The sequence below is a fragment of the Patella vulgata genome, chromosome 8 (assembly GCF_932274485.2).
Source record: "Patella vulgata chromosome 8, xgPatVulg1.2, whole genome shotgun sequence".
Classification (NCBI taxonomy): domain Eukaryota; kingdom Metazoa; phylum Mollusca; class Gastropoda; family Patellidae; genus Patella; species Patella vulgata.
Window position 1 is genome coordinate 41199807 of NC_065886.2, and position 18482 is coordinate 41218288.

The 18482-nt window shown below is 34.8% G+C and overlaps 1 protein-coding gene across 1 annotated transcript; it reads right to left on the reverse strand.

Annotated features, from left to right (window-relative positions):
• Positions 1-1615: 1615 nt before the first annotated feature.
• LOC126829808 (uncharacterized) lies at positions 1616-17071 on the reverse strand. The gene is made up of 12 exons (XM_050559939.2): positions 16918-17071; positions 15367-15509; positions 14475-14643; positions 13522-13794; positions 9683-9937; positions 8822-9088; positions 7431-7727; positions 6862-6999; positions 5108-5147; positions 4692-4762; positions 3767-3868; positions 1616-2343 (listed from the first exon to the last, which is right to left on the reverse strand). Exons 1-12 carry the CDS (start codon positions 16955-16957, stop codon positions 2093-2095), a joined length of 2046 nt encoding a protein of 681 aa, XP_050415896.1. The 5' UTR covers positions 16958-17071; the 3' UTR covers positions 1616-2092.
• Between the last annotated feature and the right edge of the window lie 1411 nt (positions 17072-18482).

The following is an 18482-nucleotide window of genomic DNA, read 5'->3' on the forward strand; positions in this document are numbered from 1 at the left end:
TGTGGATATAGCATAAGTATATACCATTCTGTACATCTAAAAGGAGTATGTTGCTATTTATCCCCATATATTGTTCAGGTAACCTCTGAGGGACCTTTCGCATCGGTACCAAAACGAATACCAAAACGAACATATGTTCGTTTATGTTTTCGTTTTCGTATCCTCTTACACGCAGTTTCGTAATCCGACGTACGATAATAACTAGAAAGCGTTAATTTCCACTCCAAGCAAAATATTGCTTTTGGGCACATTCTACGAACTCTACACAATCAAAAATATACACAAAGTTTCGAAAAACTTGTGGAAAATTCAATATATGAGACAAGGAACATATTCATTTGTATACCTACGTAAATCCTGCTCCATACGCGTAACGTTTTTCACTGGCCGAACACTCATTACCTATTGACGTCACAAGTACACACGAATCGATGACGTTTTCGTTTCGTATTCGTACCGATGCGAAAGGTCCCTAATATGAGTGTGTAACATAATGGAGAAGTTACTTCTGTCAATAAGATATTTAAAACTTGGTGAAGGTTATGACTTCCGTCAAGATCTTAAAAAATATTTAAAAGCGTCAAATTGAAAAATAAGTTATGCGGCTGAAAATGATTATTGAAATTAATTCCATGTTCTCCTTTTCGCGTATTATCGGTTTTGACTTTGTAAAAATATAAAGAAACAGACATTGATTGATGTGTACACTAATAAGTACAAGAATCGATGTTATATTTACAATATTAAGCACTGATATCATATTTACATATAAAAGCATTTATTTCACATTTCTGTTTTGAGGGTCCGTATTCAAAGGATTTCTTACAGTTAAGTAAAAATACTTCATTTTTAAACTTAACCAAGTATCTATAGGCCTACCTAAAGGCTCAATTTTACATACTTGGCTATGTGAAAAACTTAACTGCACACTTAAAGGACAATATTGGTGCCAGTCATTATCACATATGTGATAGAGCTGGTTAAACACATTCCAAATATAATTTTAACACAGAGATAATTGCTACGATAGCTGAGTAATACAGGTTTCCTGAATCGGAAGTAACGAACGCCAAAGGAAAACACGAGTCATCTTTCTATATAACTGACTGATCTGACGAGTGATAACGGATATACGGGCGAATTTCTGCTCACTAATAATTCCTTCGAAGACCAAAAGTTGTTTTGTGAGAGGATATCTGACAATTCATAAAAAGAATTGACTGCCACTAGATAAGTGAACACTAAAGAAAAACAGAAAAAGTCTGTGCATTACCATGTTTTTTTATAAGGCATATAATGAATATAAACAAGAGAATGTACGGACTATTTCTATTTTTCTCGTGTTCTCTTATCTAATGAAATTCAATTACTTTATTGAATTGTCAGGTATCCTCTTACAGTCCCATATAACAACTTTTGGTCTTCGAAGGAATTATTAGTGAGCAGAAATTCTGCCGTTATCTGTTATCACTCGTCATATCAGTCAGTTATACAGAGAGATGACTCGTGTTTTCCTTTGGCGTTCGTCACTTCCGAATCAGGAAACCTGTATTACTCAGCTACCGTAGCAATGATCTCTGTGTTAAAATTATATTTGGAATGTGTTTAACCAGCTCTATCACATATGTGATAATGACTGGCACCACTATTGTCCTTTAAAATAGGGAATAACCACACTAGTCAAAACACGTGAATTTTAACTTATGGAAAAAATTCCACTGCCAAAAATCACGAATTACTCATTTCGCCAGCATCAAACTTTATTATATGACAGTCGTGGAAAACATGATTAAGCAATACGAACATGATAAATGATCGAGGAGAAAACCATAACCATCTCGGTGGTAGTAACCTTATACACTATTATGGCACTACAAAATCAAATTTGATACTTATCATAGCATTTGAATACCACTTACCCTTAACTTACAGAAAGTTACGTATATTTAAGTGACTATATTAGACTTAAGATATCTTTTGCATACGGACCCAGGTTTGTACGCACATCATTAAAATGAAGATTATTTGCTATAATCATTTTTTTTTTACTTTTTGCAACACTGATCCCCTGCTTTGGTTTTCCTATCGGGCTTCATTTGTTCATGTTTTCGTAAATATCTTTATTTTCTGTAACACTTAACTCGACCTCTTTTGTTTTTGACGGGGTCCTCTGCTTTGTTTTCCTTTTCGGGCTTGATTTGTTCATGTTTTCGTAAATATCTTGACTTTCTGTAACACTTAACTCTGTTGTTTTTGACGGGGTCCTCTGCCTTGTCTTCTTTTTCGGGCTTGATTTGTTCATGTTTTCGTAAATAGGGTCATCATCAGACCTTTTAACGTTATCTGATTATAAAGAAATTTGTAAATGACATACAGTTAAAAGGGTGCGATAAAAAAAAACTATAACATTAAAGATGCATTATGCAACAGGTAAATCTACCTATAGCGGGTTTCTTTTCTCTGGCTTCATATATTATATAAAATATTATTTAGATAGTTTATTCACGTGTCAAGTAGGATGCCCATGACCCCCTTATATATTCAGATTTGACTGTAGATTGGTGTGAGTGTTTCATTTGGCGCAACAATAACCATTTGCGAGGTTAAGGCTGCCATTTGGTAAAAAAATATATTTTAAAAAAATGTTTCAGCTATTATTTTGTTTTATATAACAGTGATTATATTAATAATATAGACTATTTCAGATTATTTTCTTTTATCTGTTACAGAAATGAATCTTATTCTGTACGGTACAAGGAGCAGCCATTTTGTCAGACAGTTTCGGTCTAATTTTCACGAAATTCGAATTCGACATCATTAGGGTGTAACAGTGATATATTTAAACGGGTTTTAAATCGGATAAAAAATGTGATCTCTAGCAAGAACACAAGCTAAAAACGTGATTTTTCATACGATCAGGGGCCATAGTCCTGGAAGATACGGTACGATTTTCGTGCATATAGAAAGGAACCGAGATTTTGAGCTTTAAACATGCATTTCAACTTTTATCAAACTTGTGACTTCTAGAGGGTCCACAACCTTGGTATTACATACTTTTAATGATATTTCGTACATTCAGGGGGCTATAATGCGCGAACATAGAAATGAACCGAGATGTTTAGGTTATTAACATACATTTAAAATTTCATCAAACCCGGATACAAATTGTGACTTCTAGAGGGTCCACAACCTAAGTATTACATACTTTTACAATATTTGAGTACAAGGAGCGGCCATTTTGTCAGGCAGTGTCGGTCGGATTTTCACGAAATTCGAACTCAACCATCATTAGGGTGTACCGGTAATATATATAAACGGTTTTTAAAATTGAATACAAATTGTGACTTCTAGAGGGTCCACAAGCTAAAAAGGCGATTTGGTTCAATTTTATTTGATTCATTACCATGCGCGTAGGGGTTTTTAGCAGTGGGAAGAAACCCGAAGACCCGGAGAAAACCCACGAGGTTAGATAGGCGACCCTACTCTTTGTCATGTACAAGAGGAGAATCGGAACCACGCCACTTGACTCAATGACAGACCTTATCATGCAACACGCACGAGTTAAGCATTCGGCCACCTAACTCCCCTGTTGTTCCTATGTCCTTTGCAGTTGACATGAAAGAGAGAGTAGGCGAAACCGAAACCGCCACTATCTGGGCACCATTTACCTCATGTAAGGCGTATTTGTTAGCTCGAATGGTACAGAAGAGTAGGACGTGGATATATTTCATTTCCAATTCAGACAGTGAGATTATAAAATACCTACCGCTTGTTTTAGTTTGCCTATTAATATAAGGATTTTCATTACGAACGTCTAACGTGTCATAATGCTCCTGTTCTGTACAGCCCTTGGCAGTATCATAAGCTTCTACAAAAATAAATGATAAATATATATATTTTCTCACCTGAATTCTACAATTCCTAGTCGAGGATAGTATTTAGTCTTTCAGCATATTTGATGTTTCGGTATATGATAACCGAAATCCCCTTTTGGGTTGAGCTTGTCGTAAATGAGATGGAGTTTAGAGTCATACTTTGCTGCAGCGACTGGAATAATGAAGAAGGGCGTGCACCACACAGTGTGCTATGGGGGCGTTTATTTCGAGGGTCCCTTTAGTTGCACACCAACGTGTACACGTGGAATCCGTGTTTCGCCCCCATCTGCACGACTAGATTCTGTCTTTGCCAAGACCTCCGTCCTGCACATCGGATAAGTAGAAACCACGCTGAAAAATCACAGACACTAACCCCGAATCTCCGGGTTAGTGAGCTAGCGCCTTACTCGGTGAGCTAGCATCTTACTCACTGAGCCCCAAAATAGTTTTGGCGGAGATTAACAATCTGTTTGATTTTGTTGTTATTTCATACAGTTATGTCTTTATACACGACTGTTTCGGGAGTTGCTTCACTTTGTCAGTGGTGCAGAACGGGGGCCAGTTTAGGAACAGAGTCTAGTCGTCCGAATGGTATCAAACACCGAGTTCCCTTGTATACATTAACGTGCATGTAAAAAAGCCCTTGAAGTTGGAATTCGACATAAGAGGCATGGAGTATGCTCATCTCCATTAACCCAGTCGGTGCAGAAAAGTAGGAGTAACATCCCATTTCATTTTATGCACAACCGATTAAATGTTAGTTTTAAGCATTTTTCTTCAGTTCTTTTTAATAATTATTTCGAACTTCATGCTTACCATTATCACTTGAGCTGCCATCTTTTCTACATGTATTTCGTATATTTTCCAAAATCAGAATGACCATAGATCTAAAATATAACACCGACATTAGTCATATATTATAAATCTCTGAACATATACAAATAATGGGGGTGGGTGGGTGACCGGTCGCGTACGCTTTAAATAATAAGGTCTGTCATTGAATCAAGTGATTAATCTTAATTGAAGATTATATGTGTATGAAAATTCACAATTTGCCCCTCGCACACCCACTTTGTAGTACATATTCTGTTTTTTCTCAGCATGTTTCGTGAGCAGGATATTTACATTTTTCCGTCATTGTTTTATTTTGCTTTGAAGTTTTTATCTTATTTATTGTGTGTGTATGTGTGCTTGGGGGCGAGGGGGGGGGGGTACAAAAAGATTATATTTACCCATAAGACCGTTTTGATTCTGGCTGTTCATAAGTGTTTCCTGCAAAATGAGAAATGAAACAAATTATATGACTATTGAAATTGCAGTCTTTCTTTATTCTTTCTTTCTTTATTTCAAGGCAAAGCAAATCACTTGCTATAGCCAACATAGGTTCATAGAATATATTTGGTGATTATTGCACAATAGATAAGGAATATAAGGAACATAATATAAAAATAAAATAATAATGATATATATATATATACATATATAAATAAAGTAGTTTCAATATCTAAACATGTCATGAAGATAGTACAACAGTATATACAAAAAAGTTCCCAATAGGTGTTTAGTTTCATTTTTGGGTGTTTAATAATTGACTACGTAATTTCATACTTTGATATAGATATTTTCCTAAATAGATTATATGTTTATGTTTGGTGTTCGTTAAAATATTTTTGAATTTATGTAAAGAAGGAAAGGACCAAAATTTCGATGAAAGAACTTGCGACGTAAATTTATATATGCTGGGCAACAGAGGAGAAAGTGGTATTCGTCTTCGACGGCGTTCGATGTGCAGCATGTACAAATTCTATTTTCACGGTCCGTTCTTGTATAACATTCAATTTAAGCATACCACAACGAAACTGACATATTATATTTTGATATTTATTTTCAATAAATGAATTTAGGTAAATTTCAGGTTCATGTACAGTTTTGAACAATTTAAAAAAACGCAACTTACTCGAATTTTCCAAGGAAGATAACCACTCTTGTTTAAATTGGTCTTGGATACGGGTTTTAATTAGAGATAGACTCGTTTGGTTTATGGAAGAAGGGTTATGCCAAAATTCAGGAAATCCAAGATTATTCAATAAGTGTCTAATCCCCCCCCCACCCAATTATTTTTTCCATTCTCATTGTCAGCACACATTATACTGTAAATTTGAAAAATTAGTGAATTTGGTGAACGAATAATTTTCAACCAATATTTTAGTATTCTTATTTTCCTAACAACTATCAGGGAAAATAACCCAACCTCTCCAAGCATGGCCATAATTGGGGTGTTTCTGCCCAGCCTTAGCACATATCTTAAGAAATTATTTAAAACCTGCTCTATGGGTTTACCAATATGAAACCCCCAAACCTCGCAAGCGTAAGTTAAAGTAGAGGAAACCAATGACTGGAAAAGTTTACATTTGACTGATGTATTGAGCACAAATTTACTCGTTATATTTAATAAGGCACCCAGAGATTTCCTACCTTGTGTTGCTATTCTTGTTACTGTTTTTGTGGATTTACCGTTATCATACAATAAGATCCCTAAGTAAACATATTCTTTAACAACATCAAGTGGGTCGCCATTTAACGTCAAGTTGTAATTACAGGTAAGTTTACCTCTATGATGAAAAATTACTATTTTGGATTTGTCGGTGTTTATCTCCAGTTTCCATTTTGAACAGAATCCCCCAAATTTATCTAACAGCAATTGTAAGGACTGGGAACTTAGTGAAAATAATGCCGTGTCATCCGCAAATAGAAGAGAATACAATATAAAATCATCGATGTGGAAAAAGTTCGGATCGTTATCAAGGAGATGAATTCTTAAATCGTTAATGAATAATAGGAAAAGTACGGGGGATAGGGGCTCACCTTGCTTAACGCCTGTGTAACATTCGAATCTCTCCGGTTGCAACGATCGCGACTATCTTCATGGACGATAGACTCGTGTGTATTAGACATGCATTTGAAATTATTAAATACTATAGCTTACCATCTGGTTCGTTGTTATCGGGCTTAGAGTTGCAGATATTTCTACAGGGTCTATATATTACACATAAGGTGATGACAATAATTAGTAATGTGCAGCTACACACAGATCCGACGATGATTCCAACGGAAGTCCCTTTCTCTGAAAACAACGGATCAGACATCAATATGTGAAATGAAGTCGGAATATACAAAAGTACGACAAAGTTTGTAAACAATGTGAAAGCCTTAGGGGCTTGAGGTGTTTTAGAGAGAGACATGGGTTTAACATCCACTTGACACAAACTAGGTCGTTTCGGGACTAACATATGGTTCAATTTTATTTCAATAATTCGCTTGCGCGTAGGGGTATTTAGCAGTGGGAGGAAACAGCAGGACGTGGCGAAAACCCACTCCTTGTCACATACAACCGGGGAATCGAAACCACGCCAGTTGACTCAATGACAGACTTTATGATACAGCGCGCACGCGCTAACCATTAAGCCATCCAACCACCAAAGTTCATTAGACTAATCCGAAAATACAAGCAACAAACTGTAAACAATTAAACAATAATTACTGGCTCAATTTTACCTTTGCTCTTTATTAAAACAATCAAAGTATTGCTCTTTTGTGAAACCAAACCATAACCATTCAAAGACGTTACCACAAACAAATGAACAACATCGACCTCCAAGTCTGTCACATTGCAATAAAGTGCTTTAATATTAGCCCCGCTACAGTTGTATTTTTGCCAGTCGCTTCCATCAGTGGATATATGTACTTGGAAGGTTTGCGATGTCCCTCCACTAAAACCTGGTTCCCATGACAATGCAACGAGATGAGGTTCTATTATTTGGTATGTTAAATTTACTGGTGGTTCCGGATGCCCTGAAATAATGCAATACAATACTTCGTAAAAGTTGTAAGTCCATATTTCTTTAATATCATTTTGGTTAGTTCGTGCATTGGGAAAGTGGGGAATTTTACACGCACAGCGACGTTTAGAATTCCACCCTAGATCTTAAGTGCCTTTACGTGTCGTCATATCAGTTATCAGTGTCGATAACGTTGTAAGGGTTTGATTTGGTACCTGGTTTCGACAGTGGTCACCACATTGAATTGCATAAAGTCAATGAAAAGATATGAAGCAACAAGATATATTAATTCTGTACACTTATAAAGTAAGTACGCGAAAACATGGAAGCGAATAGGTTCTCAAGCAAAACTTATTCAAAGTGAAACCGCAACACCAGGAAATTCTAGTAATTATTTACAGAGTAAAGAATAAAATCCTCATATACGTAGTTGTGGCTATAATAAATTAGTCATAATAACCACAGCAACTATAAACTTTACCTAGAAGAAGCTATAATGCTCAACTAAGGTGAATATTTTCGTTCACGAGTTAATAGCATCGAAGTCAGAAACAAATCCTGATGTTTGATCTTTAGCAAAGGATAACGAAGACATATCTCTTAAAGCTGCAATTTCATATTTTTAAGTTATATTTTTAAAATTTATTAAAATAAAGCCTTAAAATAGATGGTATCAATAAACCGTCCTACCTTGTTAAAGAATAATCCTATTAATCCTATAAGTCACTATTGCGAGCTGAGAAATTGGCAAAAATATCATTTTCAACTTCAAATTCCAACGTTTGAAGGTAGCTAATGCATGGAGGCAATAGGAAAACAAGGGAGGTAATTGTGTTATTATTTCCTGTGTCAATGATTTTTAAGGGTGGGAAATAATGCCCATGGTCGTATAATAGTGAGTTGATAACCTATTGAGCAAAAAAACATAGAAATAATTATGTTTTGACTTTCTTAGAAAATATGAAATTCTCGCTTTAAACCGAGACAAGCATTCGAGTAATGTTTGTGGCATATTTAGCATTATCGGGTACACCTTTGTTTAAACAGTTTAGTCTATCGTAAGTTTGATTCAAGTTTACCATAATTGTACCTGACATTCAAACTTACCCTTTAACCACAGTGAAAAGGTTGTATTTCCTTCAGTGTTGGTGGCTTGGATTGTATAATTAGCAAAGTCCGCCGTTGTTAATTTATCGGAGCTTATCTTAAATACATTAGGTTGAACTTCTGAAACATTTAATGTTACTGACGTACTTAATATGCTTAACTTTGCGTTCGGATAAGCCTTGAATGCTAGTTTCGTTTCAAATGGGTGTCCAAGACGACTGGTCAGCTGGATTGGATTTTCATGGATGTTTTGAAGCTCGGGTTTATCTACAAATTAGATAGAAGATATAATAGGTTAAAGGCTGGCGAAGATATTTTAAATAACAACAATGGAGCACTGGAGAACCTCATTCTCTAAACTGTTATGTAAGATGAGATAAAGAGCTGACAGTTCGCGCGCTAAAATAGTTCAAAAATAGATAATGAAAAGAGAATATTGTATTGAAAATTTCAGTAAAATGACTTTTATTCTGAGCGGAGTTATGAAAGCAGTTTTGATATGAATACCGTAGTCTCGTTTTTATTGTTACCTTTATTACGATAATTATCAAAGTCGCGATTATCCATTTCTAAATCAAATTATTAAATATCGATCTTGTTTAAATCCATTAAAAGTCATGAATATCCGATGATATAAAGACTTGAGTATGAGCTTGTCATGTGAATGAATGTCTAAGTACTAATTTATATTACATTTGAGACCAAAATAAAGACCTGAAATAGGTATATTTAACTCTTACATACATGTATAAAGCGACAATTACTATATATAATAATATGTATAACTTAGGAAAAGGGGTTTATTACTAAATAAGGTTTAGATCCAAGAATTACTAGAATCTATAGGACATATTTACTCACACTGATAAATCACATGAAATGTTGCACTCGTTGTTTTAGAAACCCGACAACCAAAGCTAGAGATATGGGTTGTAGTACTAAAACATTCATAATAGGTCGATTCTTGGATAGATACAGGACACGTAGGGGAACCATAACAAACATTCTCCTTTGATCCCATCTTTCTCCAGTATACTGTTCCAGTAACGTTACATACCAGATTAGTATTACCAGTCGAATTTATTTCATAAAACTGTGGTACCATCGTCGGCCAAACTTCAGAATCAATTCAATACAGGAAAAAGAAAATTACAGAATATCACTGCGGATTTTAAATTAATATCTAGCAACTATGGCGTTTTACTAAATAAGACATTTACCGTTAAATAATCTATATAATTTTTATAACAATAAACACAATAGTTCTATGGGTAACAATTACTGAATTTTTATTGGAGCTTTGTCCCTACGATGATTTTCTTGTCGTTTTCAAGAACAGCACTGATACGGAGTGTGTGTATGCATTCTGTGACTACTCATTTAGTGCTAAAGAACTCTCAAAATCAGCAAATAGGGCATTAGCTGTGATAAAAACAAAGTTCACTCAATTTGGTGGCTTTAATTTGAATGTATATAATAAGTTATATGAAGCCCTTGTATTACCTATCCTTACATATGCATCTGGAATATGGGGAATCAATACCCATAGATGTATTAATGTGCTTAACAATAATGCCTGTAAATTTTATTTGGGTTTAACTAAACGGAGCAGCAACATAGCTTCTCGGGGGGATATGGGCTAGTTACAGGGGGATACCATTCTGAAAATAGAACTATTTCGCTACTGGAATAGAATTAAACTAAAGGGAAGTGACTTATGTAAAGATGTGCATAAGTGGAGCATTAGGCGTAAAACATCATGGGATTATCGGGTTTTGAAGTTAGGTGAGGAGCTAGATGTTTTAGTCAATGAAAATGATATTGTGTGCCTCAATAATGTTAAAACAAAGTTATCGGAAAAGGATATAGATCATTGGTCACAGAGCTTATGGGATGATAAGACTTGTCTAAATGGCAATAAACTGAGATCATATCGTAAATATAAAACATTGTTTGGTACGGAACCGTTTGTTCAAGTAGTTAAGAATAGGTCACACAGACGAGTTTTGTCAAAATTAAGAGCTGGATCACTTCCCCTCAGAATTGAAACTGGACGTTTTTCAAAACCACCCGAGCCCGTGTATTAAAGAATATGTATATTTTGTAATGATAGACAAGTTGAGGATGAAGAACGTTTTGTTTTTAATTGTGATTTTTATAACGATATAAGACAATCAATATGTACCAGAGCCTGCCAAATTGAACCAACTTTTAACCTGTATGATAATGTAAATAAAATGTACTTCTTAATGAATACTACTGATATTTTACCTCATTTTGCATCTTGTATATATAGAATGTTTGAACAGAGGAAAAATGCTCTTTTAACCTAAACGTTTACGTAGTTATTTGTATTGTATGTGTCTCACTTTTATTGCTATTTATCATTTTCTAACCTATACTGTTGAATGTTTTAATTGTTTTGCATATGTATAGTGTCTCATAAGTCGTTATCGGCTGGCATCTTAATAATTTTGTTTCTATGTATTTGTGCAATGTATTTTTGTAAAGATGGTGACACTGATTAAAATAAAATTATTATTATTATTATTTGTATGTGTGTAAACTAGCTTTATTTAACGTCCGCTTCCAGCAAGTAATATCGAAGACAATCTGATACAGACAGAAAAAAAGAAATGTATATATATCTATGTACAATCAAAACATTAGCGAAACTACGTAATTATGAAATCAGTGACCCTTTGAATATAATATTGAAACCATATGCAATGACTACAATATCTAATAGTTAATCCATGCATTGGTGAACCCACTAACTAAGTTGACCCTGGATGAATGTATAATATACAATAGCCACTCTAAAACTTTGTGAAGCAGTAATTGTTATCCATGGAACTATTGTGTTTATTTTAATGTGTTCAATTACTAAAAGCCGTTTTAACAGTATAATTCCTACTACTGTATGAAATCGATTACAAAATAAATGTTTAAAATTAACCACCATTATGCCATTTTCGATTGAAAATGCTGGATCGGGCCCGGCTTTAATGTGACTTCAGTGTCGAACGACTAATGTTTCCACTGAAATATCTTGTTCCTGAACCAAATATAGCCAGACATCTAACAAACTACATGTATTAGTCCATAGGTAATCGAATCAGCGCGATAAAGAGTAATTAGATGGTTTCCAATGACAATTTTGAAACTAGTTTAAACCTGGCTTCATTCTGGCACTACGAAGATCGGCACACACATGCATCGTGGAAAAGGTTTGTCTCAACTGCAGCTTATCCGAAAGGAAAAGTTGGATGTTGAGCAAATGGTTTCACCCCTTATGAGCCAATGCTTCCAACCAAATTTGGAAAAAAAAAGAATATGTTGAAACCTATAGCCTATATCGCATTCACAAGGTTTCCGGCAGAGGGAAATAACTCAGGAAAGGCGGGTTGTGTATTATAAATCGATTATCCAATGATCCAAATGCTTCAAACCACACGTGAAAAAGATCCATTAAAACTATAGCTTTTATCTCGTTGACATGTTTTTCAGGAAAGGAAGCATGACTCCGGAACACTAAATATCAATAGGGCCATCCTGTCATGATCCCAATGCTTCACACAAACAGTTCACAAGGGGGTTGACTATGGAAAGGAAAGTCGTAGAACGCTGAATATCGCAAGGTCTCATGACCGCAATTTTATAGAAATCCTTTAAAAACTATAGCCTCTATCGCGTAGACAGTGTTTTCGGAAAAGCGGGGATAACTCCTTTCACGACCCAGTGCTTCCCACTAAATTTTAATTTTCTTTTTAAAAACTATAGCCTCTATCGCGTTCACAATGTTTTCGGGAACAGGGGGTAACTTCACACAGAACGCTGGAAACCAATAGGGTCCATCCTCTCATGGCCCCAATGCTTCCCAACGAAAATGAAAAACATCCGTTAAAAACTACTGCTTCTATCGTGTTCACAAGGTTTTCGACAAATAGGAGAAACGCAGGTACGGAAAGTCAGGCTACATTGAATATTGATAGGTAGTGACATATTCTCATGAGCAGCTTCAAACCAAATTTGAAAAACAAAACGATAAAAATACTGTACTTTATATCGCGCTCACAAGGCTTTCGGCAAAGGAGAATTACTCTGGATCGGAAAGTTGTGGATCCATTCTCTCATGACCTCAATGCATACAACATGGTTAAAAATAGCTAGCCTCTATCGCATTCATAAGGTTTTCAGCAAAGGGGGGTAAATCCGGAACTCGTAGAAAGCAGAATATCAACAGAGTTCGCTCTCTCATGACCACAATGCTTTAAAATAAATTTTAAAAGAATCTGTCAAAAACTGTAGCTTCTTTCGCGTTCACAAGCCAATTGTTGACGGATGGACCGCCGACGGTCCGATGGGCATGGTGTCGACATAATACGCCCACAGTTTCAGTGAGTCAAAATGCTCACACCATCCGCTACAATTACGTAATTTGGAATAAGCATCGAATTTGAGTACAAAGAGACACTACAACACTCACGAAATCAGATAAAATTAATTTTGAACGAATAACAGATATACTCTATAATGTTCGACTGAATTCTAAACGGAATGTGGTCAAAACAAACCAAACCAACGCCATATATATAATCTTATCTAAAATATGTTGAATAATAAATTTGTGAAATATTAAACATTGACCTAAAAATATAAATAACAATTAGTAACTTTTTTTTCATTTTGCAGCTTACCTAAAACCGAAAGTTTCTTCTGGACCGGAAAACTGCTTCCAATGCTGTTTCTGGTAGTACATTCATAGGTACCGGAACTGTCTGTTGAAATATTAGTGAGTTTATACGTTTCGTTAACTTCTGATGGTATTTCTTGGCCGTCTTTCTTCCAAATGAAGTTGGTAATGATTGGATATACCGATTCATCAGCCTCACACAATAAACTGACATCTGATCCTTCAAAAACCTCCAGAGGATTGAAATCTGGTTTCATACCTAATATCTTCGCTTTTTCTATAAATTAATGTTATAGTTTATAAATTTGTACAGCAAAAGGAACATTTTATGGTTAACCAAATAATAATATAAGCTTTATAGGGGCGTTTTGAGTTCCAACTAAAAGTAGTAGCATCCAACTAAAACTAGGCCGTGGTGCCGCTGTCCCGGCAAGATTTCCCTTACAGCACACTGTATAGTGTATGCCCGTCTTCATTAGCCAAGTCGGGACAGAACAGTATGACGCTAAAGCCCATTTCATTTGGTGTGACCTAATAGCACAATGTACTCCTGTCATTTTGATAATTTAAGCTATGGTAATTTTTATTTCAATGGTTACGTGTGCAATTAGAGGGGTAATAACAAATACAATATTCAAAATGACAATACTAATTTCAAAATGCAACAAAAAATTAGCTATGACAAATCACCCAAATCAGAAATGTTATTAAAAGGGTCATGTGTGCATTTCCACAGTTTGCCATTGTTACATTTTGTTAAATAAATACAGACAAGATTGTTATATGGTCGGGGAATCGCGCATGACTTCAATACCACCATCTTGGAGCAAGCATGTCGATCTAGCTTGAACTGGCTAAGCCCTAAAGAAGATCAACAAGATGAGTAGCGTCTGGGGACCAGTTTTTGGGACCAAAAAAATGGTTAGGTGAGAAGTTTCATCTGCAGTTCGTACTTACGTAGCACCACCAAATATTGCCAGCACCCATCTATTTCATGAGTATAATTAGTACATGTGTAGTTGGCGACATCTTCATTGCTAACAATAACATTTCCGATACGCAACGTAATGGTGTCAGTAGAAGCATTACACAAGAAGTCGGGTGTCGAAAACTGAAGCTGATCTAACTATTAATAAGAACAAGGTTATTTAAATATAATCGTGGTTCCATGGTTCCATAAAAACAACGAAACATTAAAGGGACAGTATGCAAGATTTAAATAAAGAGCTGGCCGTTCTCGCTATACTATTTCAAAAATAGATAATTCAAAATGAATATATTGAAAAATCCATTTATATTACTTATCGAGTTGTCAATGGATGTAGATTTGAAAAGATGTGTGCATTGATCGTAACCACCGTACTGGTCATTCGAGTCTTAGCCCAGCTTCTTCATTTTTAAATTAAATCAATGGTTGTAGATTAGACAAGATGTGTGCACTGATCGTAACCACCGTACTGGTCACACGAGTCTTAGCCTCGCTTCTCCTTTTAAATTAAATCATTAAATGGCCGGACCGTTTTAACCTACTTAAAATCGGAGCCATCCGATGCCATCGAGGGTTGATTATGGTCTTGATATGTTATAATAAATGTCTAATTAATAATTTACACAACAAACAATTAAGGCCCAAAGAAAGGTCTGCAATAGGCAGATTTAGCTCTTACATAATGTATGTTTAATAGATAACTTTCACCTGTTTTACAACAGTGTTATGTATTGTAGGGAAGTGTTAGATGAATTCAGTGACTGGTTTAATGTAATAAAATTTGAAAATAACCGACTTATGAAAGTGGACGAAGGAAATCCTGGTAAGAATGCATAGGATTTAGTAATCATTTGTCCTTACCTCGCATCTGCTTGTAGACTTGTTAAAATCCAAAACCTGAATACTCTTGTCGTTGCTAATATTAAGTGTACTAAACGAATTCAATGATTGGTTTAATTTAAACTCGGGTATACCATCCTCGGATATCTTGCCACTAAAACAGCCTTTAATAACAAGAAAATGAAATGAAATGAGGTTTAACGTCTTACGTTTCTAGGCCGACTAGGCTACTGGAGACGTACACCATACAGTGTGATATGGGAGAAATATGGCCCAGACAGCGGCTCTAAGGTCTACTCTTGATTCGTATTCCAACTGGCACGACAATGTGTACACCGAACGACATGTTTTCCCTTGCCAGACCCTCATACAATAGAAAACTGCTCTGGAAAACTCCATTGTTTTACTCACTGAGCCATCGCGGCTCCACTTTAGTAAAAAAAAAGACAACTGTACATTAGATGAGACAATTCCTGGTTTGCTACTCTTTTGAATTTCCACACAGATAGCCCCACCAGAGGTACAGGATCGTCGTTAAATAAAAAGTAAGAAAACATAATTATGAGTAATCTGAAACATAGAAATGTTCTATGTCACGATTTTCTCTACTAATAAAAAAATACATAGCTATTTTTATTTCAACCAATGAAACAACGAAGTACTATTCACTTCGTTTTTAGACCCAGATTCGGTAATCCAAGCGATTGTGTTAGATTTGATACGAAACTTCAAATTTGTAATTGTTAAATTCAATAAGGCCTAATTCATACTAAAACATAATTTAATTTATTTTGGAAAACTTTTAAAATTATTTATTGTATTTGATTAAACATCTGCATTCATATTATTTAAAACCATATAAATATTTATTGAAATGACGATACGTCATGGTCTCCGTTCTCGATCTTAATTATTGTTTTAAATTTTGGCACAGTTTGAATAAAAAGTAACCCCACTTAATATCTAAATGAACTTAAGACCGGAGCCGCAATTGCTCAGTGAGTATGACACTGGTTCACTAGCTTTGAAGTCTCGGAATTGCTGCAGTTGGCCGAGGGTCTGGTCAGGACAGCAGCTGTCTATGAGGTCCCGTGTACACGTGTACACATTGGCGTGCACGTAAAAGAACCCTTGACAGTTGGACGAGTAGTTCGTAGCCTGTTGTTTCGAGATGTTTATCAATCACTCTTCACCTGTACCTAATCCGCCCACTCAAGCTTTAAGGAAAGTATTTTATTGAATAGTGAGGATGTTGAATATTAATGAGGTGTTTGTTGAAATACTTTTACGATAGCCACACAATAGGAGGATAATAAATGTTATCACGGTAGATTTAATCCATGCACTATTAGAATGTAACGACTTCGCCTATTCTGGATTGTATTAAATATATCACACAGTTTACTGACGTCACACTCATTTCTTCAATTTAGAGATGTATTTCTCTAACATACGGGTCTTACAAATTATCTTCTGCGTTCCTGTTAAAGACATTCTCACTTCCCGGCAGTAATACACGCTAGATTTATATTTATGCATCCCAGTCATTCATATGGATAAATAAAAACTTACCAAAAATACTGCCTGTTATAATTAATAGGAACACAAACATCTCTTTAAGAGTCTTGAAGAAAAGGCTCTGCCTACATTGAATTATTCCTGGAAACTAAAGACCCTTCATGTTCAGTCGACGTTTTCTCTTATTATTTTGTTTTAGACGATATCTTTATTCTGGATATCTGAATAGGATTGGAGAAGAGGCAAAGCCTATGTAAACCTCATTTATTTGAGGACAGCGTCTCTGTAACAGTGTAACTCAAAGTATCTGTAAATAACTTCTTTAAGTGACATTGAGTAATTTAACATTAACACACTAACACTATTTATGGAATAACAATTACTGGTTTATTAACATGCAACGTTTCCACGATAATACTCTCGTCTTTGTCAAGCATATGATTTGCTTGATAAAGACGAGAGTATCATCGTCGAAATGTTGCATGTTAATAAACCAGTAATTGTTAGTGTGTATCTGTACATAGCTACAAAGTAATAAAATTACTATACCGTACCTAAATATTTTTAGGCTAAAAGTACGTACAGGCCTAAGTCATCAATTTGTAACACACAAACAATGACAATACCCTTAAAATGATGATCAAATACTTTAAAGGGTGTAAAACTAGTATTCCTTGGAACATGAAAATAGACGACAAAGGTCCTAAAAGCACATAATAATGTTCATAGAATACGCAATATTGTGCACATATATTATAATGTAGATTGTGTTTCAAATATTAAATATTAGGCTCCCATATTTCCATGGTACAATAACAACATTAATATCGATTGAATTATAATTGATATTTGAATTATAATTGGTGTTTTTAATATGGAATAGTATTGATAATATTGTGTTTGGGTTTAGCTCCTTTAATACAGTTATGTATTGCAATATATAGTGCCTGTTGGGGTCCTCCGAAATCATTTGCTGCAAGTATCGATCGACAACACATGCAAATACACTTCGGTCAATTAAATATATTGAATTTCATCACCAAATAAACCAAGTCAATATAAACTTCTTAAAGCTGTTTCCTTTTCAATCGTATTGTAGTATACAACAATAACAACCATAAAATACATTACAATATAAAATATAATAAATAAATATTGCGCTCTAATGCGAAACTATATTAGTAAAGATGCATTATGTAAGATTTACACAAAGAACTATCAGTTATTATTTTCAAATAGATAATGAAAAATGAATATAAATATTGAAAATTTCATTTAAATTTGACAAGATGTAGAGTAGATTAGTCATTATCGTACCAACGGTGCTTGACAATCGCGATTATCCATTTTATCGTTAATTTGTTTAAATCTTGCGTGTGTTTTAATGCATTTGAATCTCGGACATTAGGTAGTCTAGTGGGTGATTTTCATGCGAATAATTTTTATAATATATATTTGAAGCCAAAATAAAAAAACTGCAATAGGCAGATTTAGCTCTCACATTATTCATCTTTAGGTTTGATAATTGATACAAATTGATACAAATTGAAATGTACGGTTAGTATACTTAGTTTGGTTAATATCTTGATATTATTAAGTCATTATATTCAAATTTTAAT

Coding starts and splice junctions, on each gene's coding strand:
- LOC126829808 (XM_050559939.2), bottom strand. CDS start 16,957: ATGTTTGTGTTCCTATTAATTATAACAGGCAGTATTTTTG. Junction 9,938..13,521: donor GAAGAAACTTTCGGTTTTAG/GTAAGCTGCAAA, acceptor TTGATTCTGAAG/TTTGGCCGACGATGGTACCA. Junction 5,148..6,861: donor CGATAACAACGAACCAGATG/GTAAGCTATAGT, acceptor CTCATTTTGCAG/GAAACACTTATGAACAGCCA.